Below are 26,179 nucleotides of genomic sequence, written 5' to 3' on the forward strand. Positions count from 1 at the left end.
GTGTTGTGCAATTATCGCTAATTACGCTCCTGTAATAGGACAGATAGCTGTCTCCCCGTGCCAGGGGTGTTGTGGTTGATCCCACCAAATCCTCGCAAAAAAGTCCCTTGTGCAATTTCCATCAAGTCTTGCCTTAGCTCTGCTTGCCAAATCCAACGCCGTACCATGAACCCTCCGAATCCCTACCTTAAAGTGCCATATGTGCTCTACCCCGCAATCCGTCCTTGTCATCAAATCGAATTCGCTCCTGTCCGGTACGTAGATTCGTGGCCTCTGGCCTGAGAGACGTAATAGCCTCCGATCCTCCGCACAGTCTCCTGGACAGTCTCATAAAACGCCAGGGAATACGTCACCAGCACTCACGTGGTGCAAAGGCGCCACTCGCCTGTCGAGTTGCCCCCCATCCGCACATCGTCTTGTTTGTCACTCCAGTGGCCATGGCTCGCTTTACCAAGGCCGGTTTCTGTTGTTCTGATCGGTCATGGCCTGGTTGATTTCAACCGAGCCTCCCTGCACGTTACCCACATTCGATCGGGGTGTCGACGCATGCGAAGTGTCCGGCTGTCCTCCCCGCGCCACACCGTCGGATGATTGCAAGGGATTCGGGAGTCTGGACGACGCTGACGAAGATGACGATGGCTGCTGCTGTCCTGCGGGTGTCGTGAGGAAATCCGGTGCCCCACTCAAGTTCCCAAGCCCTCCTCGTGGAAAGAAGCTGGGTGCCGAGGGAGACATCGAAACCGAAGGCTGCAAAAGCCCGGGCCGTGAAGGATAGCCAGACAAATCCCTTGTCGGTGAAGTAGCAACGTGGCTCGGCCAAGGTCGTCGATGTGTTGTTGGATGAGTGCTTCGCGGAGACGTGCGTGCGAATAGGTTTGCAGGCAAGTTTCCTTCTGGCCCGGATGACGAGGGTCCTTCCATTGACATGGGGTGAGTAGTGGTGCTGGATCCCCGCGTTTCTGGGTCGCTGTGGCGTGGCCGGGTTCGACGTTGCTGCTCAGCCGCATCGTCCGGCGGCGAGCGTCTGCCACCCGACGAAGTCTGCCGCGAGGATGAACGGCCTGAACCACCCGGAGGTGTCATGGTCAGGGCTCGGATAAAAACGTCATCTCCACCCGACACCAATCTGTTGCATTTGTTAGAAAAATCGGCCTTTCTCCAAACTAAAACAGTGTCAGACACGTACCCTGGGGGAATATTCCCCCCCCGCATTCTCATCATGTTCATAATGGCCCTCGCCGACGAGCCATGCTGCTTGGGCTCCGCATGGAGCTTGTCGCGGCAGTATGGACAGCTGTCGGAATCCTCGAACCATTTCTTGATGCAGTGGTCTCCAAAAACATGCTTGCACTTAGGTAGGCGAAGCGGAGCCTCGTTGATACCCTCGGGGGCCTCGACGCCGTAGTCATTATAGCAAATGACACAAGCTATAAGGAAGTTAGCCCTTGCCTCGCTTGCACTCGGCCGGGGAGTGCACGAAAACACCTACTCCTTTCGGCCTCTGGGAGGTCGTCAATGTTGACGCTCTGCAGCGAACGCAGCGCCATCTTGGAGGCTACCATTTTGCTAGTCATTGAGCCTCTAACTAGCTGGATTTGACGGACGAGGACATTGTCGACAGATTGTTGGTCCATGGAAGAAGGATCTAGCCCAGACGAGTTTTGGATTATGTGGTCGAGAAAGAACTGCCGACCCAACTCGTCGTCGTCGTCGTCCCGGCCCGACTCTGAAGATATGAATCGTGAAGACATCGATCGTCGTGCTCTAGGGTGCGGCCGGCGGGATCCCGAGGGAGGTTGAGAGGATCCTACCACATGTGTTAGCGACGGGGAAAGAGGATACAACAAATGAGGGGGCTGATGCCGGGGAAGGTTTGAGGGTTTCGGTTTCGCAAAGTCATGACCTTGTGTCACCATAAAGGAAAATGATACGGGTCGAGGAAGGTGAACTTACTGGCAGGGGACGATGCTTCACGAAATGCCCTCGAGGAAGACGTGGATGACGAGGGGAAATGTCCTCGTCGAGACTGAGTTGAGTTGAAAGGACCGGGAGGTGGAGGAGGGGGTACGAAAATCGAGTGGTTATGGTGAGGAAAGTTGTTTGCTGGGAGTTCAGACAACGCAAACGGCGGGCGAGGCAGTGAATTAGGTTCCGAGTTGTTGCCAACTGGCGGTATCCCCATGCCCACAGGTGGTTGAAAACCTAGAGGTCGTCCCCCGGGTACCTGGTTCACAAACGCCCCGTCGTTTACATGGCCGTTTGGAACTAGCTGGTGCCCCGGGACCGGGAGGCTGCCCAGCGGCGCAGACATTCGGTGCGGCGAATGGTGCGGCGAGTGATGCGGCGAATGGTGAAAGTGTCGCGGCGGCATCGCACCCGTGAAGGTATCTTGTGGTGGGCCGCCGTGATAGCCCGGGACCGGTGCGGGCAGGCCGCCGATCGGGCCGAGGTGGAAGGGATCTGAGCCCGGAATCGACATGGCAGGTTGTAGCGGGTGGTGAGGATACGACTGAGGCATGCCTTGGCCATGAGACTGCCACGGGTAGGCGGGGGAGGATTGAGGATGAGGTATCCAGGGCCCTGAAGCGGCGTGAACGGGATCGTAGTGGGCGGCAGACCGTGGATGGTTGTGTAGAATGTAGTCCATGGGATCCATCACGGGCAAGCGATTCGAGCGGCGAGTTGTTGTCGCAGCGAGCGAAACAAATGGGGTCGGGCCTGACGCAGGCCCTGTGCTCGACGTCGTATATCGTACACGGCGGGGACGGCGAGGACAGCGGTAAGTGGAGTGGTTCAAATGGGTACGCAGCAGATGGTAGAAGCGGATGGAGAAGCAGAGGCAGAAGCAGAAGCAGAGGCAGCTCGACGATAGCAGGTGAGGGCAGTATTCGTCTCTTTTCTTAAAAGCAGTGATGGACTAGGACTATCGGGGGAACGCTGGGTCACAAAGCGGTGATCGGGAAACACGGAGCGGTTGCGGTCATGGGAACAGAGGCCCCGGAGCCCGAGACGAGGAGTTGGTTGGAGGGGAGGCAGAGGCGGAGACGGCGGACGAGGAGGGGCTATCGTTCGTTATCGGGGGCTGGCGATAGCGCCGATGACGATGGTGGTGGGTTCTAGCGGCGTCCGTGGGGTGAGGGAGCGTCAGAGCGAGAGTGACTGACTGCGACTGTGACCGTGACGGTGGCCGCGATGGAGGGGAATAAATGAAGGGCGGGAGGAGGAGGAAGAGGAGGAGGAGAGCGGAGGGCCAGACGAGCGGCGAGCGGGGGAGGAGGAGCGAGTAAAATGCAAAAATAAAAGAACGAATGCCACGTCTTGTAGGACTAAGCTGGAACTGGGCCTGGTGATGATGCTTGCTCGGTTGCAGGGACAGGCTCGGGCGGCATTCAGCAGTTCCAGTGTTTGTCCGTCTTGGGCTGGGCCGGGCTGGTCTAGACGTGGAATGGATGCACAGCAATTTGCTCCGCCAGGCACGTAGGCGTACCTAGGCGTAGGCGTAGAGGTAGACGTGCTTGCCTCTCCCCGGCGGCGGCGGCGGGTGCGAGGCGTGTGAGGCGAGACGAGACGAGGCGAGACAAGGCGAGACGAGGGGGTAGGCAGGCAGACAGACAGACAGACAGACAGACAGATAATAGACAGTTCAGTCAGGTATACTGTAGGTGTGTAAGGCACTGTAGGTGTGGACTCCAGACGGACTGTAGGTGTGGGCTGGAGGTGTGTGCCGGGTTTGACGATGAACGACGGACCCTGTCAGGTTCAGGCAGGTGTTTCCTATGGCCGACTCTGCCTCCTTGCCCTGTCTCTCTTCTTTCCCCGAGGGCAAGACAAATAAAATTCAATATTCACGCCCCCCCTCGTTCGTGATGGCAGCCGCCCGTCGGAAGGAGACCGCAGCGGCCAAGCCGGGCCGGACGTAGTTCGGGAGGGAGACAAAAGCAGCCCAACAAGGTGGAGTGGATGAGAAGGATGGGATGGCGGAACAAGTGGGATAGCGGGCACCGGGGGGGTCAGGGAGCGCAGGCACGGCTGGAAACAGCAGGGAGATATGGAGGTGACACTGGGCGGTGGTGAGCCGTGGGAGTCTGGACAGACAGAGGAGAGCGGGCTGGCTACAAGGATCAGGTGTGTGAGGATATATGATGGAGGAAGCGACGGACGCTGGAGGAAGAGGATGATGATGAAGAGAGGGGGGTAATCATGAGAGAAGAGGGGACAGAGGGGACATGACGGAGATGGAAATGGGACACGGATACGGAGAACTCAAGCAAACGGAATTCACCCAGCTGAACCTGAACCAAACGAGCCAAATGAGCCGAACGAACCAAACGGAGAGCGAGGCGAAAAAAGCACCACCACGCACCTACCCACTACAGGCCGGCCGCTACGACGAATGCCCAACTTGACTAAAGCACGGCAAACGCCAGAGAGAGAGAGAGAGAGACAAGATGTGCGAGAACGGGGAGCAACAAGCGAGAGTCATGGTCATGCGCAACAAAGGAAGTCTACTTATTAACTAGCCGGGGGGCCGGGGGGGCGGGAACAGCAAAAGCAAGGGAGGGAGAGGAGAGCCAGCCATGTCCACTCCAAAACCCGCCCACCAGCAAACAGCAAGCAGCCAAGACCCAGCAGCCCCAGGCGGCCGCAACCCGACGAGGCAGCGAGGCAGCGGGAAGACGAGGGAGAGACAGGGAGAGAGACAGAGAGAGAGATCGAGACTTGTTCTCTCGTCTGTGGACCTCTTGGGCTGATTGATTTTGACGGTACTTCGGGCTGGCAGGCAAGGGGATGTGCTGTAATACCTCCCTCTAGCCTGTACCAATTATGTGGTGAACCCCGTCGCAACAGCATGCCTGCAGCAGGTGTATGCACATGAGCATGACGGTGGCCAAGCAAAACAGAGCCCAGTCCGCCCCGTCAAGTTCAGCGCCGGACGCCTCCGTAAATGGACACTTCCGACAATCAGAAATCAATCCGACGGCGCGGCCCAGCGCCAATGCCAATGCCAATGCAAATACCAATGCCCATACCCGGTGCTAGCGGTCAGACAAGCAAGCTGCCGGAACGGTGGGTGGAGAGAGACGAGAGACGAGACATGGCGGCCATTATGCAAACCAAACCCTCGCCCTGCCTCCGTACGTCGTACACACCGGAGCAGCCATGACAAAGTCTACCTTACCTTACCTAGCAGGCATGATCATCATGTGAGTGCACCCAGCCCGTCCGTCTCGTGCCTTGCGTGCCTCGAGCCATCCATCACCTCACCAAACAAGACACACATCATTACTCGTTTGAAAGGCAGCCCGCCTCACTTCAGTCGACCCAGCGTGGCCAATATTTGTCGGCGTCTTTATGTCGACGAGCCCCCCCCCCCCTTTGAACCCACTCCGTCTTTCCCTCATTCCACCACCCTACCTCCGTCCACTTTATCTTGCGTTTGACGGATATGGCAATGTGATGACGGTCACAACCCCTCCCTCAACACACTCCATTATTACATTATCACCTCTGCTCGGCTGCTTACCCTGCACCCTGCCGCACTGCACCTCGGGGTCGACTCGGTCTCGAACTAGCAAACAAAGGCCGCCACCGGCGCAAACTGCATGTACGGAGGACTCCGTCGCGACGCACGAATATGCCCGGAGCCGCTTCTGGACCCTGCTGAACGTACTCGGATGTGAGCTGTGCTGCGGGCCTCGATCTCGGAGCGGCTACCAGTGAGTGAGTGCTACAGCTAAAGGGCCTGGGCTTTCGGTAATTGTTGTGTTTTATTGCCCCCCTCCCCCTTCTTCATGTGTTTGTCTCTGCCTGCCTCCCTCCCAAAACGAAAGAAAGGGGAGAAATCATGACGCCAGCTGGACACCCCATGTTCGTGTCTCGATCTGTTTGACGCCGCTATCCATTTCTAACTCTCTGACTGTCACCTTTAGTACTCTAGCGCGCCTCACCTGACCACCTCATCAGTCAACCTGGACAAAGAAGGCGTCTCATCTTCCTGGTCGCTTCTTGTCTCAAAGCCATTTGCCCCTCACCTACCTGGTATCCATCCACCCATCCACCCATCTACGGTACTCATCCACTCATCCCATATCGTCTGCCCTGCCACGTCTGGTACCTTCTGACCTGTCTCAATCCCCTCGCCGTGTGTCTCACGTCCATTCGCACCAGCCAAGTCATATCGTATGCCACTTCATTTGGACAATAGCAACACCGCCCCTGTTGTTGGCTGTTAGCTGCTGGCCTGGTCGTGTTTCCCACAAACGCTGCAACCACTTTATCGAATGGCGTTTTTGCACTCGTCACACACACGTCCTCGCACAGGCTGCTCATGCCAATGTCACTAGTACCGAGCATCAAGCTGTCATCAAATAAGAGCCCTCCCTCCGGCTCTTCCCAGCTCATCGGCCTTCACGCACCCTTCCTCTGATTCGCCCCCGCCCTTGAATCCTGGCGCCGATCATAGGACTCTCCCGTTTCGGGCGCCGTAGCGTCATGTGTCTGTCGCTATTTTGACTCTTTTGCATTGCTCCCCTCTTGGATCGCCAGCACTAGAGTCTTCTCCAGCACAAACCCGCATTGCTAGCCTAGTCGGGGCTCATGAATAGATACGTATCGCCTGTAAGCTCGATATAAATACAACCCGGGGATGCATTCCCCCACCATCGATGCATGCGGCCGGGCGATGGGTGCTTGCTTGTACGAAAAACACGTTGCCTTTGCCTCGGCCTTTGTCCCGCCTCTGTTCTCGTCCCGGCTGCTTGTTTTCGACAGGCTCCCGAACGCCGCCAATCTCTTCTGCATCTATCAATTTCACTCGATGCGACGTACACTGCTGCCAAGTCGTTTCTCCATCCCAAACGGGCTCACTAGCTCCTCGTCACATCTTATCACCATTGCACTGTCTCAAAGCCAATCCTCGTATGATTGCTCTGACAGTAATTGCTGACAAGGCCAAGGGCATGCAGGCCGTACTTCCAGAGATAACGCCACATGCATGCACCCACAGTGCCGGAGGGAGAAACATGCGGAGTTACGCCCCAAATGAGTGATTCCAAACCGTCAAAAGCCGAGCCTGATTTCACTTCTTCGGTAGACGATACTTGCCGCCCACTAGCTCTAACTCATTCTCCGCCACTTTTTCTCCGAGGAATTCCTGAAGCTCTTCATTGCTCCAGGGGCAGCCGTCAGCAATCAACATCTTCATCATCATCAAGATTTGCCCCAGAGGCATTGCTGGTGCCGAGTTTGTCAACATGCCCACAATAAACTGCCAATAGACCGTCCGTCGCTCGTTTTCCTTCGAATCCACGTTCTTCGGCTTGCGTGGCGATGGTTGGCCGCCATCTTCTGTACCCTGCGCATTTGAAGTATCCTCCGTTTGAGCCGCAGCACTGTCGTCTAAACGCTCCAGGACCACGTATGTCTGGTTCCCAGCGTCCCGTAATACCCGCTTGCTCACCCAGAATCTCAGAGCAAGTTCCAGAAGGTCTTCGTCAATCATCAGCTTCTCCCAAATCTCATTAAACGTTCGTTGTTGAGGGCCCGAGTCTCCCGATCCTCCTTCTTCCTGGAAGGTGTAGATGACGGCTGCCTCATACGTCTTACATTCCAACTCTATCGAGCGGTCTTCAAGGTCTAACTTGACCGTCGCCGACCCAAGGTGATCTAGCCAAGTGAGTTTTCGTGATGATTTGAGCTCCTCGAAACCCTGTTCGTAACGACTTCGAATCTCTGCCACTGGAGGGGGGACTGTGAAAGGATCTTTGGGCAGGCTGGGCCAGAAAAGTCGGGATAGAATCTTTGAGTGATACGTGACGTTCTCTGTCTCAAGGTTCGAGTTGCGCCGTAGGGTTTTGTTTAGTCGAGCATCTACCCGCTTTGAGTCTTGAATATCTTTCATCATGACATCACAATTCTGTAAAGCATTCTCGCCGAATCGCTTCTTCAGCAAACCAAGCACCTTGGTCTCTTGAAGGAACGTAGCCTGATTCGAGAGTAATCGCTCAGCGATGATGTGCTGGAATTCCTTGATGAATATGTCTTGAGAGCCCAGTGCGTTGATCAGAGTGCCAATGACATCCTCGTTCTTGGGTCTCTTGTAGTTGACACCGGCATCCACCGGGTCAGGGACCCAAGTCATGTCATTCCAGTCGAGGTCTTCATCATCTGTCTCGCGTCGTTGTTGTTGAGAGGCCGCGTTTAATAAGAGTGCCAACTCTACTAGCTTGGTCTTTCCCCCGTCGGTTTCAGTGCTGTTAGGGTTTGCGAGTAGTCCTATGACGACAATGCGGATGGCATCATCTCGCTGACAGAGGTATAGCTGGAGGGCGTGTACAACGCGGTCGAGCAGCACTTTTGAGTGGTCCAGAGCATGGAAGGTTCGAATCATAGATATATAGGTCTGCAGGATGTCCAAGGTAGAGCGACCCGGATGAAGAAGTCGCTTCTGCAGCGCCAGAGAGAACGCATCAGTTAGCTGAAGGCGACGTTGAGGTGTAGTGACAGCTAGACGGAGGTCCTCTAGCCCGCCCTTGCTTTCGGGCCAGTTCAAGGCGATGTCAAAGAGCTCATGGATGCGCAACGTGGCCAGCCGACCAACGGCGATGTCTTTCCAACATTCAACATCACTCCAGGCAATTTGGGTATCGAGACGGTTGAAGACTTCAACAGCAAGGCGCCCGTAGTGATTCTCGACCCAGTCGGAGAGATGAGCAAGGCATCCGGATAGAAGGGATGCGGAAGTAGTGCTTGACGGGTCCGCCTTTTGCCATACGCCTGCATATGAGTTCTGGATGAACTCGGCCATGATCGCATTCATAATCTCTGCGAACTGGACCTGGAAGCTCTCGCCGGCCAGGCCGACATTTTGGAGCGATTCGAGCAGTCCCAGGAGTTCCCCTCGTGCTGCCGAGACGCGATCACTATCTTCTGAGTCTAGGGGTTCCAATTCTCCATCGTATCTTCTTCCAGAGCCAAGAATCATGCGGACAAGCTGGTGCACCACGCCCCGGAGAGCATCCGCCAGACCCTGAGTCATCGAGTTTCCGATGATGGCATGCAGATCACGGCGGAACTTGGCCATGGCAGCGGCATCAGATACGTCATCTCCGAACCCCCTGGAGATGAGTCGCAGCCCATAGAGATACTGGCGATGGGCAGCCTCGAGGGTAGAAATGCTTGCCAGGAGCACTTGCGCCTGCCCTCCTTGGCCGGCACATGCAGCCAGCAATGGCATGACGTGGTGAACGAAATGCTGGCGGACCTGCTGAGTATGCCACAGCAGGATGTCATCGATATGGGTGGCCTGAGGCAGTGCCCGGCCAGGGTTGAGGACTAGGGCCAGCGAGTCGAGGAAGTTGCCGTCAATATCCAGCTCCTGCGACTCAGGAGCAAGGGTACCAAAGGAGTCCTCGATGGCAACCGAAGAGGGCAGCTGAATACGAGAAGTGACAACGTGCCAGGCACGATCCCACCTCACCTGGTCGCTGGCCTGATGAAGGGCCGCGAGACGGGGCGGAGGAGGAGGAGGAAGAGGGGTTCCAGCGGCCGCGGCGCCAGCACCATGCTGGCTAAGGGGCGGTCCGGAAGAAGACGAGGGTAACGACGCGTGGGGACCGCCAAAGGCGGCGCCGGGCTGGGTGAAAGGCGCGACGGGCGTGGAGAGCGGAGTCGGCTGGGAGACGTCGGTCTCGAAGACGGACCGGAGGACCCGCTGCTTCCGAGCCCGGTACCGCGACGCCGTCATGGTGATGGCTGTGGGCGTAGTGGTAAAGAGGTTGGGCCCGGTAGTGTTTTGGGGGTTGTTGTTTGGACTGTTGGTCGGAAGTAGGCAAATGAAGCTTGGGGCACGGGCAGTGTGGTGCCCCACGTTTCAGCAAGCACGGCAGCCGGAGCAGGCAAGAGGCAAGTACAAACGCCACAGTGCCAGGGGCAGCGGGATCTGCGCCAAGCAGCAGCGCGCTTAGTGCGCTAAATCCCGAAGCGCCACCGAGTGTCCTCGTCGCGGCGCGAGGAGAAGAAAAGAGGAGCGAACCGCGTGCCCGAGACCCGAGACCCGAGGGATCGTCACAGAGGAGGCGAGGGGACGTGATTCCACAGCACCCGGCCGGGATTGCGACCACGGCGCTGGAGCCGAGTCCGAAGCCCGCCCAACACACCGGGATTTTGAAGGGGTGCGTGCGTGCGAGTGCGAGTGGGCGCGTGCAGTTGAATGTGCCTCGGAGAATGCCTTGCGCCGTGCACCTCGCGCCGTGCAACGACCGTCCCTTGTCCCGACTCTTCTGCGTGCCGTCTCCGTAGCCTCGTTATGCGCGTGTCCCGCTGCCAGTGCTGTGGCCATGGCCGTGGCTGCTGCCGTGTGCCGTTGGACGCAGCCCAGCGCCCGGCACCAGCGAGATTCAGTCCCTCACCTCACGCCCCTCAAGTCTCATGTCTCATGCTGCGCGCCACAGCGGTGTTGTGCGCGGGTGCACGTGCTGGTGTGTGAGAGAATATGTCCCAGCTTTGGTGCTAGTGCAATAACCACACAAAGTGCTCCGGTCCAGCAGTTATGTCAGAAATGTGTAAGGCTGCCAGTCCAGCACAAGGATCGTGTCATATATGGGCCCAAAACGGCCGGCCGGGTTGCCCTGGCCTGTTTCGATGGCATTTGATATTATCCATGGTGGCTAATTCGTAGTGCGGACTGGTTTGAATGAACCCGTTGAGCGGGGAGGACGGGAACGTGGAGCTCCGAAACCCGAAAGGATGAAAAGGAACGGCTGAATCATGAAAGGGGGGTGGGCCGCTTTTGCTTGACAGAAGCCTTCTTAATGATGGAGATATTGGTATAAGATCCAAGGAGCTATAATACGAGAAGCGAACTAGTATTATTTGGTTATATCAAACACAATGGGTAGGTAGCGATTCCTACGACTCCTACTGCTACTACTACGCATGTATTACGCAGGCACAGGGCAACGTTAGTTGACAGTAGTATTAGTGCCATGGCATGATCCATGATCCACCTCCTAGGATCTTTTACACGGAGAGGACTTCTAATAAAATTATCGCCATACAGCTGGGACTCGGCCGGTGGAGATCCCCCCGGCTCCGGAACTATCCACCCTCGCCTTCCCGGCCGATTTCTCCCGCCGGGGTTGGTGGCAGCGGGGGCCCGGCATCACGAAAAGGCCCTTACTGTGTACGGGATGGGCGCAACTCAAAATTCCAAATCAACACCCGCCCACCCGCCGCCCACCCGCCGCCCACCCGCCGCCAGTGGCGCGCCGATTTTGTCCAGGGATAAAGAGTAGATGCAACTGAGCTGGAGCACAGAAGAGAACTACTACGTAGTAGGGCAGGGCACTGGGGGGCACAGGAAGACGACAACAGCCTGATCCGCTTTTCCCCCTGCTGGCAACTCTCCAACCCTCGAACCCTCCATCATAAGAGGATACTCGCTTCTTCCCCTGCTCCATCCCATCCCCATTAATCCATCCTGGTCTTGGCGTGGACTCTTCAATTACAGAGGACTACGTAACGGCCGCCCCCATACTTCTCCAACCCACAGTACGACGTGGTACTGCGTAGTCAGGCCCGCCGAACGCCTCCATTACACTCCATAACTACCCATGGCACCCCTGGCTTCTTCTATCCAGGGCACGGCTTGAGCAGCATCCGGTTCTTCATCCTTGGTACCCACTGCTGTGTTCTCTGGGACCTTGCCCTGTAATTATTATCCCTGTCCGGCTCTCGCTCGTCTCCCCGCCACTCATAACGCTCCGTCAACGATGCACGAGGTCTCTCCAACTGGTCTCTCCCACTCATCTGGTCACACAGTTGACTGTTCCCAATCTCGACGTTTGCCATGCCACCCAGGCCAAGCTTAGGCCTGGTTGTCTCCACTTGGTCCCCACTGTATCCCGCCCTGTTCCCGCCTCTCGCCAGCACTCACTCTCCTGCTCCATCCCGCCTTATCCCAATCTCGCTCCTCCTCACGCTCTCGCACCCGGTAAACTAGGATCATATCTTCCCGATCTCGCCCTCATGTCACCCTTCACCTCAATCGAATCACTGGCTACACGCCGCTCTCATCTTTTCAACCACACCCAATATCCGCCCCCATTTCTGAAATCAAGCATCCTTTCCTCGTCTGCCCTGCCAATGTGGCTAAGTGCCCTTGCTAGCCAAAACTAAAAGTGACAGAAACGTAGCACCCAGGCTCACGAATTGCCCAAAAGAATTAGCTGGTGCCTGGCGGTGTCGATCCGATCAATCTGTCTGCCGCACCCCAATGCGACGGGCATATCCGGTGTCTCCGGAGCTACGGCTCGACAGCATGTCTCATTGTCTCTGGTTGGAAACACCTGGCCATTGACCAAGACGGCTTGGCCCCCAGGGGTTTGGCGACGCCCGTTTCTCTTGGGGTCGCCGAGTCATAGGTTTGGCGATAAGCACACCCCTGGGTCTTGGCCCCTGCCTTCTACCCCCCCTTCTAGCTTTGTGCTCTTCCCTTCTGGAGCTTCCATAGCTGCTCGCGTTCCTGATGGCGTCTTTTAGTCCAACGGCGGCGCACCTGGCTGCATGTGAGCCTGTTCGCCCCTCATGAAGTCGGGGAGTTTGAAGGGGTGAATGTCGAGTCCCAAACAGGGGAGCAGCCAGGGCGACGGCAGAGACATCCACAGAGCTGGTAATCCGGACGGATACTCCGTACCAAGTGCTACAGTAGTCCTAGACTCCTGGCTAATCTGATGCCACTCCCAAGCCCCAAAGCTTGCGGGGATCGGGCGCCTTGTTGGGCGTGGGTGGCTTTTGCCGTCTACTGGGTCCGACATCGATCCGACCAAACGCCCCGGAGCCCTGGAGCTGGACGCACGTGCGGCCACTATCCATGCTACAAGCTTCGCGTGGTTGGCTGGTGCGGAATAGACATGGATCGTGTGTTGATCAGTAAGTGAGTAAGCGAGCGAGCAAGCGAATAGGAGAGGGCGCGGGTGTGAAGGTCAGCCCGGCAGAGGCACAACGGCATCATCGTGCTGACCTTGGTGGTCCGCGTCCAATGCAACAGCGCTCGCTTGACCGACCATTCAAGAGTTTCCGAGTTTGGCTGCGGCGGCTGGCAGATGGAACCGGATAGGACCCAACAGTAAGGCCTAGCAGGGCCTGGCATCTGGCAACTGGGAGGGGAATGGCGCCTACGCCTACGCCTGCGCCCGCGCGCGCCCTCGCCCCGCTGGCATGGCGAGCGTGAGTGTCGGGTGTTGAGTCTGCCGTGCTAAGTCTGGAGTTGTGCAGCATCCAGTATTCAGCGGCCAGTGCCTATCTGGTGTTGGTGCTATTTGTGGCGCGGCTGTGTGCTGCAAGCACAAATGTTGGCCATGCTGTTGCTGCTTGGTGTATGCCGGGGTGAGGACTGGTGTGCGCGAGTGTGTGGATTGAGTGGGTTGAGTGGATTGAGTGGGTTGCGTGGGTTGAGTCGGTGTGGGTGTGTGGAGAGAGAGATCCTGGAATGGATGGACTGGGGACCTTGCTTTGCCGTGACGATCATTTGCCCTGTGGCTTAGGTAGGTGCCTCTATAACCCTAGGTACCTGTGGCCCTGTGGCCCTGTGGCCCTCCCCTGTGGCCCTGTGGCCTTGGGGCCTTGCAGTTGCAGTTTGCAGTTGCAGGCTAGCCTCTCCTCTTGTCCAATCCCCACACAAAGCTCGCCCAGGCCCAGGTGTCTGGGGCATCCCATCCTCAGGTGTTTCAGATGTTCTGCGTCGTTCGATTCTTGCATGGCTTCTGCCCCCAATCACTGTCTATGGTCGCTTTTACGAGCCTCGCTGCATTCCAGCACCTGTGGCCTTCTGACGCCCAGAGGCCTGTGGGGATCTTTGTTAGCCTGGCTGGCAGTGGCAGTCGACTTGGCCACACGGGTTAATTATGGATTCCTCCAAAGTCCAAAGTCCAAACAACCAAACCGAAATTGTCTTTGCCTTGCGATTGCGTGAACTCCCATGTCCATGTCCAACAGCAGGGGTCCATCTCGAGTTTCGCTTCCCCAAGCACATGCGCTCTGCCACCATCGTCATCCGGTGTGTGTCTGTCACTTCTCACAGCAAGAAAAGAGCAAGGTTGATCAAACGAGGATTCCAATGAAAACTGTTCCGACTATATCGGTGGGTATGATAGATAAGACGAGAGAACAAGAAATTGGACAAGAAAAGACCAACAAGAGTGACAGAAAGTGAACAAGAAAAACGCCAATAACATAACCAGACCCAATGAGAACCTCCAAATGATCACAATGGTTCCGGTTCCCAAAAGATATCCCAAGGCATCCGTCATTCCCTCATGCATATGTTCATACCGAGCACCCCGATTACCATGCCCGACCCCTTTCTATTCCGGTCCAGCACTAAGCCCCAAAAGTCCCTTGCAAAACCGGCAAGAGGCTGTTTCCCCGAGTAAAACGCCGTTCCATCCAGTAGTAATAATAGCAAATGCGCCAACGCAGGTTAGGATGCGATTTGGATGAGTAACCAACCCCCAGTGAGGCTGCGCCCAAGGCTGAGCCCCGAAGTCCGAAGGGCGCTTAGGTGTATCCCCGCTCGGGACCGACGCCAAGAACGTCGCATGAACATCCCAACCCCCGGATCATCCAGGTGGAAACACCACCCTAGGTGTTTCGCCGACCCTTGCATTTGTCGTGGAGGAGGTGTCCGTTTCGCGCAGTGGTCCTGGTGAACTCAGCTCCGCAGTTGGGGCAAGACGCCTTAGCTGCTTGTCCAGATTTCTCGCGTTGGTGCCGCAACAGGTTGCTAAAGGTCGAAAACTGACGCCCGTTGCAACCGTGTTCCCAGCATCGTGGTTTAGGTCGGCTCTGCACGACTCTGACGTGTCCACCACCCTCGTGCGAGCTTGCGCCTCCAGTCGTCATGACGGCAGGGACCTGGTACATGAGACCAACGTCCTGACCAACAGATAGTGATGTTGGTCGAGTGCTATTTCGAGAACGATTAGCTAAGCCCGGTGTCAATTTGTCTCGCAGGACATACCTGTAATGGCCAGGCCCTGCATAAACGGCGGAATAATCAATCGGTAAGTTGTAGTTGTGTTGCCTGTGAAACAGAAATTAGCGTGGCCCAGGCGCTGTTCCGTAGCTTCGATAACTTACAAGCTTTGTGGGTACGAAGTTGGGTACACCGGGGTTGCCTGCGCATGTTGCTCCTCCGCCGAAGGGCTGTATGAAGAAAGATATGGCGACGTGCTCATCGTAGCAGCAGGTTCCGCCATGAGGGAGACAGAAGCAGAGGCGGTCGTGTAGGCCGGTAGGCTCATTGCACTCGAAGCATCGGGTAGCTGCATGGCCGATGATGGAGACTCCACGTAGGGGGGGCTGCTGGTTCGGCGCACGCGCGACATGAGTCTTGTGTCTCGGCGGGCTTTGTCTTGTTGTCGCTTCAATTCACGCTGCTCTGCTGTGAGGGAGAATCGTGGAGGGCTGGATGTCAATGATCTCGTGTCCATCGGTGGGGTAAGGCTGGGCTCCGATCCGTGGCCCATCGAAGATAGCGCATTGCTCAGGACGGAGTTGCTGGAGGCATGGGATTCGAGTGGGCCTGTTGAGATGCGTCAGTCTAGTTCCCATGAAGGAGAGAACTTGTTGGTACCTACCTGGCCAGGTGAATGCCGACCTCGGTCCCATGGAGAAGGAAGGGTCATACTGAATTGCAACGGCACTTTCGCTCGGGTTAGTTACTGAGCGGGGGTTCTTGCATCGAGGATCGCATACCTCATGTTGGATGATGGTTCAGCCTGACGAAAGTGAGGTGCTTGTTGGAGTGAAGTTCCGTGGGTTTGCTGGTGGGAGAGGGGTGGGATGGAATCTTCGGGGATTGTGTCGGGCTGGGACCAGGTCGAGTTTAGGACTGCCGGGCTCAAGACTGGAAATGGGGAGTAAGACTGAGAGGCAGGTGTGGGGAGATAAGCCGAGTGCGCTGCTGGGGTGCTCAGGTACGCCGTGGAGGAATACGCGTTTGATGATGAAGTTGACGGCCGGACCGCTTCGTTCGAGAGGCTCCGAGGCGAGGCGGTTATATCTGAATTGGCGACAAACTGCCCTGTGAGGTCGGAAAGTTGACTCCCGGGACCTGATCTGGCCGGCGGTGAGCTCGGGTTGTCACAGCTCCCATCTCTAGTAGTCGAGTCCATCTTGACGGATGACGGGGGAGATGGGGGGAGTTGGAGAAACTCGGATTGAGACATACGGAAAGACGAGAGACAACGAAGCCAATGATGAAGGAGGGGGCGGCGCTTTTCGGGGGTGAAGTGCCAGTGTGGCTGGATGGACTGAATGAAGAGCCGGGAGACCGAGACTTATAACTCGCCGTTGTGAATGTGGCTAGAGGTACAGAAGCATTGGGTGGCAGCTGAAAGAAGTGATCTATCTATGGACCGTCTGAGCCTCGAAACCTGTCAGGGCCAGGACGTCGAGGGCTTATATGAAATCGGGCAGTGGAGTTTCTCATATCCAACGGGCGAACGTGGGTGCATGACGAAGGGGAGAGAGCACTGACAGGGAATAAGCTACATCCCAGAGAGATGAGCGGCATGGACCAGACAGGCTTGGGGCGGCATGGGCACAGTCCATGGCAGGGTGTGAATTGCAGTCCGTACTCCTTCCAGTGGGCAATTAGAACAAGTTGCCGGCAACAAGGGTGTGGCATCATTGCGGGAGTGGTACCATGAAATATGGGTGGAGGACGAGGGGAGAAGTTGGGGAGGGGGGGTGTAGGCCTGGGCGTGGGTGTGGGTGTGGGCGTGGGTGCGAGATCCAAATGGCAAGGCAGGCAACGTCCTAGGAACCCGCGGGCAAGGTGCAAGTGTGTGGCGTAGGGGACAGGGAAGAGCCTCGATAGGCTCGACCAGCAGTGCAGTGCTCTAGACCCGTGTCAAGTGGTCCTGCTAGGCTCATCGCGGTACATGCCATGGCCCCGACATGAGAGGATAGGGCCTGGCATGGTAGCGTGCAAGCCATGGGTGACAGCCCACGCATCAGACGCCGCCCGCGCCAGGGAGTTTACTCTGACATGGAGACCAGCGGGTCGTTGCAAGGACCAACAGTCCCTACCCAAGATGGGAGACCGGGGTGATGAGACGAGGGACGACACTGGAGTTGGGGCTGAAGCGGGAGCCGCAGCTGGAGGGGTTGGAGTTGACAAATTCTAGCCTTCGTCAAGTCTCACGATGAGAGACGCAAGGTCATCAGTACGTCAGCGACTTGGTTCGACCCAAGTGGAGAGTCGAAGCCGTCATGTCTGTCATCTGCCCCATGCTTGTCAGTCCGTTTGTTCCACGGTAAAAGGCCCTGGTACTGAGTATTTGGTTTAAAGCAGGGAGGGGGGTGTGGGCCAAGGATAGGATCCCGCTGGTAGTCATGGAGCTTTGCCGAACCCTGGCCACTGATGAGCGATGATGCTGTGCTAGCTCAATAAGGGCAGGCTGGGTACCTGGCGTCTCGACTTGTATCTGGAGTTGGGCTTTTAGGGTACTTTAGGGCATTGGGGTCTTAGATCATTGGCAAGGCCTCTCCTTGCTCACTGTACTCCCCACGTCAACAGCAGATGGCCGGGAGGCGACAAAGGCGGGAACTTGGGCAGAGCCGTGGGATTCATATCCCTGTCGCCTTGTGGCTCCCTTTGTTCTGAGGTTGGTACGAGTGGGTGGTCAAGGCAGTAGGAGAACCGTGGCTGGAAGACAAGACGGCCGACCGGGTGAGCTAATTGTGGGGGGGCGGCGCGTGCATCCAGTCAGTGCGTCCTATTGCTTGATGACATGTCGAGAAAGCGCTGGAGAAGGCGTCGAGGACGAGCAAGGGCCCCAAAAGACGGGCCGGCAGGGCCACCAAGACAAGACCTTGTCGGGGGCCACGGGAAAAATAGAGAACAGCGGTGTCGTTGGAGACTGGGAGGCGGTTCAAGGGACAGGGGCCACGGGCCGGGGGCCAACGCCCGCTTGACGTGCTGTCGAAATCGAGTGCCGTGGAGTCCGTGAGGTGCCGTGGAGTCGTCGAGGTTTAGTGTCGTCAACTCGCCGAGCGCCAGTGGGATGCACGTCGCAATCTTGGGAAGCGGTGCGTGCGCGTTTCGACTGGTTGTGCGTATAGCGGCAACAGGCGACACAGACGCCTTACCGCTTCGGGGGGCGGGCGTTGTGCTGTGCCTCTTGCAGGAGGCACGACGGAAGATGGGATGGGCCTGGTTTCGGGTGATACCTACCCGGGAAGTCTGCTGCCAGCGGATGAGGCAGGTGTCGGTACGCTCCAGCTGGGTACCTACTTACCCATCATACCTGATCCCAGCGGTACCAAGGTATCTTAGGCGCAACGGCCTGCGCTAGACGTCTATTGCTGCCGACCGTTGGGCGGAATGGGCGTCCCCGTTGCCGCGGACCCCAGGTCTCCTTCCTTACTTCCCTACTTCCCTGTCCACTGTCAAGCCTGCCCATTACCCACCGCCTGTCCACTTGTAGTGCACCCAGTGCCCAGCACATGTGTGCTTTCCCCCTCACGGCTCGTGCCTCCATGCCTCGTGTCTTGCGTGGATTCCCTCAGCGACTTCCCCAACGGGTTACCCATGGTATACCACTATACCTTCTCTCACGACTTTGTCCCCTCGCTCATCTCTCTCCCTCACTACACCTCGTCTCTACCCCTACTGTTTCCGCATCGGACGTTGTTATGATCTTGACTACCTTGCAACTAACTATGCACCAGTCGCGCACGCTTTCATCCATCCATCGTCGATTCATAATCCTCCATAGCCTTCTTCTAGGCACCGAGATATCCTGCAAAGGTTGGTGGGCCTGCTCCGAGGCCCTGACGGGAACTTGACAGGCATGCGGCAAAGGCAGGCATTGTACGTGACTCTTCAAGTTCGAGATACTACCTTTGTATCCTTCCTATTTTGTGCCCTCGCATACTACATCCTGCCTTCCCACGGTAACACCCGCGATCCGGCCGGTGACTCGATCCGCCCAGCAACACACACCCCTTGGACGTACTGTAGCCACCACATGAACAAAGCAAACAACCGACCAAGTTCAAAGCCTTATCCCTTGTACTCTATACATGCTCGTACATCACTGCCCCCTCGCCATTGTTTTCCCAACGGACTCAACCCGGCAATATCTCTTGAAGACAACGGGTACGCTTGTCCCGCTCAACGGCTCCGGTCCACTTGGCCAGCCAGCAATGTGACACCGGAGAGCATTGATGGCTGAGCTCATTAGCTCGAATTGTTGCCCGAGATAGGCAAGACCAAGAGTGTCGGCGTCTATTCAACCCAATGACCCAGCCCCTCTCTAACGCAGGCGCGCCAGCTGCTTAAGGCTGGGATCCACGGCATTTCACGAATGAATGGGCTAACGCGATGGTACGTACTCGCACAAAAGGTCATTGGCGAGCATTGGCACCCTAACTTGATAGCGGCATGCGCACGGCCCCAATCGGAAGAATTGGCTTGCCCACAGCTTGGAACCCGCTGGTGATGTTTCTGAACCCCTGACCTTCGGCTCCAAGGTCTATGCTGGTAGACATCATCACGCTTTGCGCTCCCTGCAGGCCTTGCGCTATTCTCATCGGACTCTCGGCTTGGGGCGCATCCTTGCTTGGCCAAGGAATCCAGCTTCTCACCCCTCCCTAGTCCAGGTCCAACAACCATTTCATTGTGTGAGTGGAACTGGGGTATTTTTACAAACCTACATTCTCTTGCAGCCAACGGCTATTGCAACGCTACGAACAGAACCCGAATATTTGTCACTATGCGGCTACGTCAACGAGTGATCTGCTGGAGGGATCGGCCGCAGGGTTGGGGTCCGGGTTCCAAAAGAACGCCTCGCACCCTCCACGTGCACATGATTGTGGCACTTGACGGGAACTACCCCTGCAACCAGCATGCTTCATGAGACCGCCAGTGAAATTGGCGGGTGGGCGAGGAGAGAAGCCAGACGACTGGGGGGGACGGGCCACTCGGTGAACAAGCACGTCCTGCTCCAGAGTGCGCTCAACTTGAAACACCACTGCAATTTGCTCCTAGATTTGACAGTCAGCATGTCCTTTGTACCCCGGACCAGGGCTCTGTGACAATTGGCGTCGCTCGCTCCGAGTCTGCGCTCCTGAGCACGATCTCCGGAAACCCCAAATCGCCCGGCGCGGACCCCCATGTGCCAACGAGATCTACAGCTGACAGACCGGTTCGCCAGAGTCTGGCCCGCTTCCCATGTTTACTAGCGCATTGCGTATTGAAGCCCGTGAGTATTGATGCCCTTCCCTCGTACAGTGTCCAACCAGGTTAACATGACCGCTGGGCACCCACAAACACTTGGCAACGTGCATAGTGATGGGTAGCTTATCGCATTATCTTGGAATCCGATCACGTATCTATGGATATGAGCCCATTGGATGTCCCGAAGCGATGGGGCAAGCGACTCTCGAGGGTCCCCAGCGACGCAGCACGGTTCCCAAAGTCAATCCAACGACAAGGTGCCGACAAAGTACCGACTAGCCTACGTTGGGCAGGTCCAAATCTTTCCTGGGACCTCTAGCGCTGCATCTGTCGATTGATGCCTAGAAGGAACTCAACTTAATTGAGGTTCGACTAGATGCCAGAGAATGATTGATTAGCGTCGCCTTGCGAACAACATGTCCCCCAGACACCCCTTCTTCTTGCTAACAACTCAACGACGTATCTCGTTGCCATGCTCGATCTTGAGGCGCGCCATTATACGCGCGCGAGGTAACTCCACTTTTACTGGGTGTGGCTGTCGCAAGAAGGCACAACAAGGATTCGATCGCGCCAACTTGGGAGATGGTGTCAGCCACGGTTCTCTAGCTTGGGCCTTTGTCTTGTGTCCCCGCTATTCTCTTAGGGTAACTAATGAAGCTTGGAGAAAAGCCTCAGAAAATCATAACTCAATGTCTAATCTGCAAAAGGTACCGCGGCACAACGAATTTTGGTTCTCTAGCAGCTGACCCTCCTTAGTGCTGATGATTTCTTTCTTCTTCCTTTCGGATCATGCTCTCCATACCCCATTGTTCCTATCTGGGGTGAATAATACGAAACCAATCAGCCTCGCTGGTGTTGTAGGTTGTTCGTGTTGGTTGCTAACAGCCTCTGCCATGGCGCTTAGTAGTCGATTAGCACAGACATAGCACCGCCAGGGGGGTTAGAGGTGGCTTGACAGTCCAAACCACCAAACAGCCAATAATCACACACTAACCCAACACCTTACTGCTCCACCGCAACGGAGTCCGCCTTACGAACGTCAGCCCTGAAACGTATCGCAAACCCTCCGACATCGATCGAAACCCCTCCGCCATCGATCGTAAACCATCCGGAGATCAACAGACCCGGCCTTCGCATATCGAGACCGGTGCAGCGCCACAGCAGCGCCCGTCAGTGCCATACCAGTGTCAACGACGCTTGCTATGTCAGAAGGAGCCGTCGAAGCACTAGTGACCGCGGGAGTCGAGTTGCGGGTTGGAAATCGTCTGCCAAGCCGCCTGCAGAGACGATCACACGGTTTGGGCACTTTACTTGCTACTCTCGCGCGGCCGCCGCTCACCCGACCGGTTGGTTGGTCAAGGACCTACAGTGTGATGGCGTGTTGCGGCTGTTCTCTCCGTTACCTTGTTGGTGACCATTCTATTCTCTGCGACGATTTCGACTCGTTTGAGGCAAGGCGAATTCTAACCGGGGACGGAACTAACACAGCCAATACTCAAATATAGTATCTGTGCAAGCTGCTGCATACATGAAAGGTACCACTTAATCCGACAGGGACACGATGGATGTGACGAGGGTCCCGCAACCGCCTGCGCCTCGCATGTGTACTGGTTTGTTTGGTCCCACGTACAGGGCCTGGGTGTCACACCGCGCCTTGCAGGGCAGACAGAGGCTCTCAGCCCCCAAAGAGCTGAGGCCTGAGGGGCGGGTGCTGTCGATGAAACGTGCATCGCCATCTTCAATCTCTTTTTGCGGGAACATCGACAGCTGCTGGGACTGGGGAATCCTACGTGCTGCGCCAATTGATCCTCCGAGTGTGGCTGTTCAGTTTCGAAAAACAACCAACGAGTGTGGCCGTCGTTACATTGGTATGGGGCGCAGTGCTCACCCAGCACACTGCACCACCAGGTTGGGATCAAGGGACCCGGTCATGTTTCAGAACCATCTACTCTACACTGCGCTCCCGTACATGGTGATAGATCCTACCACGCCCATTTGGATGCAGCATTCTTTTCCTTCTAGAACGTCGGTGCGTTATCGGAAGGTCGGGTCCCACATCCCCGGTTCCCATCCTCTTCACCGGCCGTGGAGCAACATCTGCAGATGCTGCCATGAGCCACCCTCGCTCCCGTTCTGGCGCTGGAGGATGCGCTGCTGGGGTGACGATCCTTCTGGCCCATCCGCCATGGCCCATCAACCATGGGACCTGCGCAAGCAGAAAACCTGTGGCCCAACCAAGTGTCCAGGGTCACCTCTACCTGCAGTCCAAAACTATCCATCAACTAATTACCTAGACCGAGCAGAGCTGGGTGGGTGGTGGAACGGCCCCCACCACTTGCCGAAGAGGTGGCCCCCAAGATCATAAGCGCCGTCAGAGCAGCCCAGAGTCGCACTGCTCCTCGTGGAGCCCAATCCAACCCCAAAGTACGACCGAAGACGAGAGGGTGATACTGTGTCCCAGAGTGGGGAGTGGGACATGAGGCCATTGCAAGTCGGCACCAGGATGCATCATGTATATCCGGCTTCAGGTTTCCGGTATCTGTTTTGCCCCCCGGGGACGCCGGTCTAAATGTGGCAGCTGTGGTTCAGCTCAAGCATCCTTTTGAGAAGGATTTCTCTCCTCGGTGATGAAAGGAATGCCGACGGTTGCCAAGGTGGGCCGAATGATGGCTGTTGGGGAAGCAGACGCATTCCTTCCTCGTCACATCACAGGGTACCGTGCCGAGCTCTGAAGATTGCAACCTTCTCATCATAGAAGAAGATTTTTCTGAGTCGATACGTTTTGTTCGACTCCGACTTACCTCGCTCCAGGGCAGACCAGTCATTTTCCGTCTGTCTTCTCGAGGATTGTGATTCATCATCAGAGTCCTCGGCTAGAAGATTGTCGTCGTCGCCCAGGGCTCCATCTATGGACGGGGGGTTCATATCCGAAGACATACTTGGGAGCGATATCGAGTCGCTGCTCCATGACCCGGAATCTGACTCGGCTGCCCCACGTCGGGATTCCACGATTTGGAAGCACGCGCCCTTGATACCGATGAAGCACAGCCGGATTTCTGGGCGGAGGGTTATCACGTCTACAATCTGATGCCCCAGTTGCATGGAATCCGGTGTGGACGAATCTCTGCCTAGGCTGAGGATATGCAACGCCGTCAGCTTAGGGATATTGGGTAGACGCTGAAGAACCGTATGCTACAAGATGTTAGCGGTAGGTACTGCGGGAATCGGGAAAAGTGGAAAATCATACCCATTCCTTTGGAGGTATGCTGGCTGAGAGCTCCCTGAGAGCTCCCATGCGGCCGCTCGTCACATACAGGATCATCTCTCTCCTCAAGGGCCAGTACATGCGCCTAACGTCGCCATGATGAAGCAACCTGTCCGGGTGAGAGCTGTCCAGGAGGAGCTTCTTGAGGCTTGCATGGTGTCTTTTGACTACTCCAGTAAAGATAGGCGCAATCGGCACCACGGGATGGCTTGTACGTCGCCGGTCATGCAGGAACAAGACCTCGAGCGAGTTTGGAGCCAGGGTCTCCTTCAGAAAATGTATCAAAGCGAACGTAGTCACGTCGACGTGGATATTCTTCAGCTTCAGGTGGTAGGTTGGGGCTTCTTTAGACTGACGCCCACCAGGTCCCCGATGAGGTGCTCTACCCGGGGGTATTGGTCGGAACTGCTCCCTTAGGGCTCTCCATAATCGATCCTGGCGGTCACAGCCCAATATCGTCAGGGTTGTCATGACGGTCCAGTCAAAGGCATGAGTGGAAAGTGCCGTGTGTAGCGGGAGTCTGGCTAACTCTAGACTCTCAAGCGCTAGCTTGCAGCCGACGTCCGTCCCCGTCTTAGACGATGTGACATATGTCGCCTCCTTCCTTGGGGTTTCAGAACCAGCCGGTCCGTCATTCAATGTCGATGCCGTTTGTCTCGGTATAGGATCTGTAAGTGGCGCAGCAGCCTCGGGATTTTGATGCGCAGGTCCCAGTCCTTGGTCCGCACTAGCAGAAGTGCTCGCCATCCGGGGCGGTATCGGGCTCGAGCTCGATGGCTTGGCGTCGGAATCCGTTTCCCCCTTTTTTGGACGAGGATGGTTCTTTCGCAGATCATAAACACGGGCCAAGATGACGCCCAGGACGCCACCCAATCTGCGGTCTCCAATCCTGCTCTCGCCGGGCCAGCGGGCTTCGGGGTCATACTGCCGTAGCCCATGTTGATCGCCCTTGATCTGAGTAAAGTCGTCACTCGCGGACTTGGTGGCGATGCTAACCCGGAGCTCTTTCAGCGTGGACTTGGATCTCTCAATGAGAACCGCCAGCTCGTCTAGATATGATAACTGGTCGACATCCAGGGCAGCTATGCTCCGGAGGGCAGGGAGGATGCTGTAAGTGGGATACTGGACGTCAGATTCCGCGTAGGCAACTCTCTGGTACGGAGACAGTAGGCGGGAAGAAGGCTGGCTGCCGAGAGATTCCGTGTTGCTGCTCGGGGGGGACGGCGGCGCCGGTGGGGGCTGCTGAATTCCCGGAGGAGGTGGAGGTGCAAGGCCGTTGTGGAAGATGCGAGAACTGGACGACGACGAGCTGGACGGGGGGTCATCATGCCAGCGAACCCAGACCTCGTCGAGCTTGCCAGTACAGTCGTCATCGAGCGAAGCCAAAGCCATGAAGACATTGGAGGATAAGCCGGTGGGCATGTCCCACTTGAACGACTCGAGGTTGGCCATCTTGGGGAGAGCCAAGGCGACGAGGGTGTTGAGCATCATGCCCGCTTCGTTGGTGATGGAGTAGTCATTCACCCACTTGGTCGGGCCGTTGTTGATTTTGAAGGTCTTTATGAAGCGGGCATTACTCCCTTGCTTTCTAGGTGGAGGGAGGCCCTGCAGGCGGTGCATTGTCCGCGCAAAACGGCTACCCAGGGCGAGGCTAGAGAGGCCATATGTGAGGGCATCGAGTTGTTCGCCGATACTGAAAAAGTCGGCGTCGGGCCAGACGATGTTGAAGGCGGAGTACACATATGGAATCACCAGGTCATGAAGCGTCGAGTTGACAAGGAGCAGAGTCAGCAAATCTTCCTCGTTAGGCTGAGCTACCTAGAAGAACGGTTCAGCGATGGCGATCGGTGTAGGGTAGGTATCGAGTTGCGCGCACCTCATGGAAGATCAAGCGCAGAATGTCGACGGGCAACTTGAGGAGGGTCAGGGTGCCGGTGTCCTCGAGCGGCAGTGGAAATGGAGGCATCTCCAGGACCTTTCCCTTTCCCTTCCAGCGTCTCCGGAGTTGTTCGGCGGTGGCGGCGACGTCATCGCCGGCGTCATGGCTGCCGGGGCCGTCGTGGGTTTCGCGGTGCCCATGCCCGTGCGGCGGATAAGGATCGGAGGGCGGGGATGAGGATGAGTCCATGGACGATGGGGGGGTTTTGGTATGACGGCGAAACGCTGCAGGCAATTACATGAGGCAAAAACGAAAGGCGAAAGGGAACAAAAGGATGTGAGGAGGAGAGAGACTATGAGGCTGAGGGCGCGTGAGGGCGCTGGAGGGCAAGAGAGCAAGAGGGCGAGCGGACGAAAACGAGGCCCTGTTTGATTGATTGGACTTGAGCGTTTGCGCGTCTCACTCACAGCACAGCGACGGGTGATGGCCACTGACGCTTGCTTGTCATGCGCTGGCTGGTCTTCCGCATGGCCCCCAAACCTAGGTCTAGGTACCTATTTGAATGCGGTGGTGACTGACCAGATGCGACCTACCCTAGAGCGTTGGGTGTAACTTAAGGCCCTGGTGACCTGACTTGCCTTATGTAATCCGCTGCCCCTCCCTCTCTGCGTCCCGCACTCAGCCAAACATCGCGTATCGAGCCATTGTCGGCATTAACACTCACCACGCTTCCCCGTTGCTCTGCCCGTTCTCCCTCAACAAGATAACCCGGGCTGCTCTCTGCACT

At 56.7% G+C, this 26,179-nt stretch overlaps 7 protein-coding genes across 7 annotated transcripts; 2 read left to right on the forward strand and 5 right to left on the reverse strand.

Annotated features, from left to right (window-relative positions):
• Positions 1-447: 447 nt before the first annotated feature.
• On the reverse strand, positions 448-2,656 carry BGZ61DRAFT_470506 (uncharacterized protein; the record flags this gene model as incomplete). The annotated part of the gene is made up of 4 exons (XM_046248083.1): positions 448-1,126; positions 1,187-1,427; positions 1,490-1,807; positions 1,954-2,656. The coding sequence occupies 4 exons, from the start codon at positions 2,654-2,656 to the stop codon at positions 448-450; spliced, it is 1,941 nt and encodes a 646-aa protein (XP_046111801.1).
• A 3,939-nt stretch (positions 2,657-6,595) lies between these two features.
• Positions 6,596-10,339, reverse strand: BGZ61DRAFT_470507 (uncharacterized protein; the record flags this gene model as incomplete). Its single annotated transcript, XM_046248084.1, has 3 exons — positions 6,596-6,829; positions 7,112-9,812; positions 10,158-10,339. The coding sequence occupies 3 exons, from the start codon at positions 10,337-10,339 to the stop codon at positions 6,596-6,598; spliced, it is 3,117 nt and encodes a 1,038-aa protein (XP_046111802.1).
• A 3,226-nt stretch (positions 10,340-13,565) lies between these two features.
• BGZ61DRAFT_437465 (uncharacterized protein) lies at positions 13,566-14,107 on the forward strand. Its single transcript, XM_046244129.1, has one exon. It carries the CDS (start codon positions 13,757-13,759, stop codon positions 13,970-13,972), a length of 216 nt encoding a protein of 71 aa, XP_046111803.1. The 5' UTR covers positions 13,566-13,756; the 3' UTR covers positions 13,973-14,107.
• A 533-nt stretch (positions 14,108-14,640) lies between these two features.
• BGZ61DRAFT_525221 (uncharacterized protein) lies at positions 14,641-16,175 on the reverse strand (the record flags this gene model as incomplete). Its single annotated transcript, XM_046252724.1, has 5 exons — positions 14,641-14,965; positions 15,020-15,082; positions 15,139-15,583; positions 15,639-15,703; positions 15,757-16,175. The coding sequence occupies 5 exons, from the start codon at positions 16,173-16,175 to the stop codon at positions 14,641-14,643; spliced, it is 1,317 nt and encodes a 438-aa protein (XP_046111804.1).
• A 1,764-nt stretch (positions 16,176-17,939) lies between these two features.
• Positions 17,940-18,600, reverse strand: BGZ61DRAFT_470509 (uncharacterized protein; the record flags this gene model as incomplete). The annotated part of the gene is made up of 4 exons (XM_046248085.1): positions 17,940-18,113; positions 18,157-18,237; positions 18,315-18,446; positions 18,478-18,600. The coding sequence occupies 4 exons, from the start codon at positions 18,598-18,600 to the stop codon at positions 17,940-17,942; spliced, it is 510 nt and encodes a 169-aa protein (XP_046111805.1).
• Positions 18,601-21,401: 2,801 nt separating this feature from the next.
• On the forward strand, positions 21,402-22,783 carry BGZ61DRAFT_7353 (uncharacterized protein). The gene has a single exon (XM_046257026.1). The coding sequence runs from the start codon at positions 21,810-21,812 to the stop codon at positions 22,611-22,613; it is 804 nt and encodes a 267-aa protein (XP_046111806.1). The 5' UTR covers positions 21,402-21,809; the 3' UTR covers positions 22,614-22,783.
• Positions 22,784-25,898, reverse strand: BGZ61DRAFT_7279 (uncharacterized protein). The gene is made up of 4 exons (XM_046257021.1): positions 25,789-25,898; positions 25,390-25,744; positions 23,496-25,331; positions 22,784-23,440 (listed from the first exon to the last, which is right to left on the reverse strand). The coding sequence occupies exons 2-4, from the start codon at positions 25,639-25,641 to the stop codon at positions 22,955-22,957; spliced, it is 2,574 nt and encodes an 857-aa protein (XP_046111807.1). The 5' UTR covers positions 25,642-25,744; positions 25,789-25,898; the 3' UTR covers positions 22,784-22,954.
• Between the last annotated feature and the right edge of the window lie 281 nt (positions 25,899-26,179).

This window comes from Ilyonectria robusta (assembly GCF_021365365.1).
Source record: "Ilyonectria robusta strain PMI_751 chromosome Unknown BGZ61scaffold_1, whole genome shotgun sequence".
Lineage (NCBI taxonomy): Eukaryota > Fungi > Ascomycota > Sordariomycetes > Hypocreales > Nectriaceae > Ilyonectria > Ilyonectria robusta.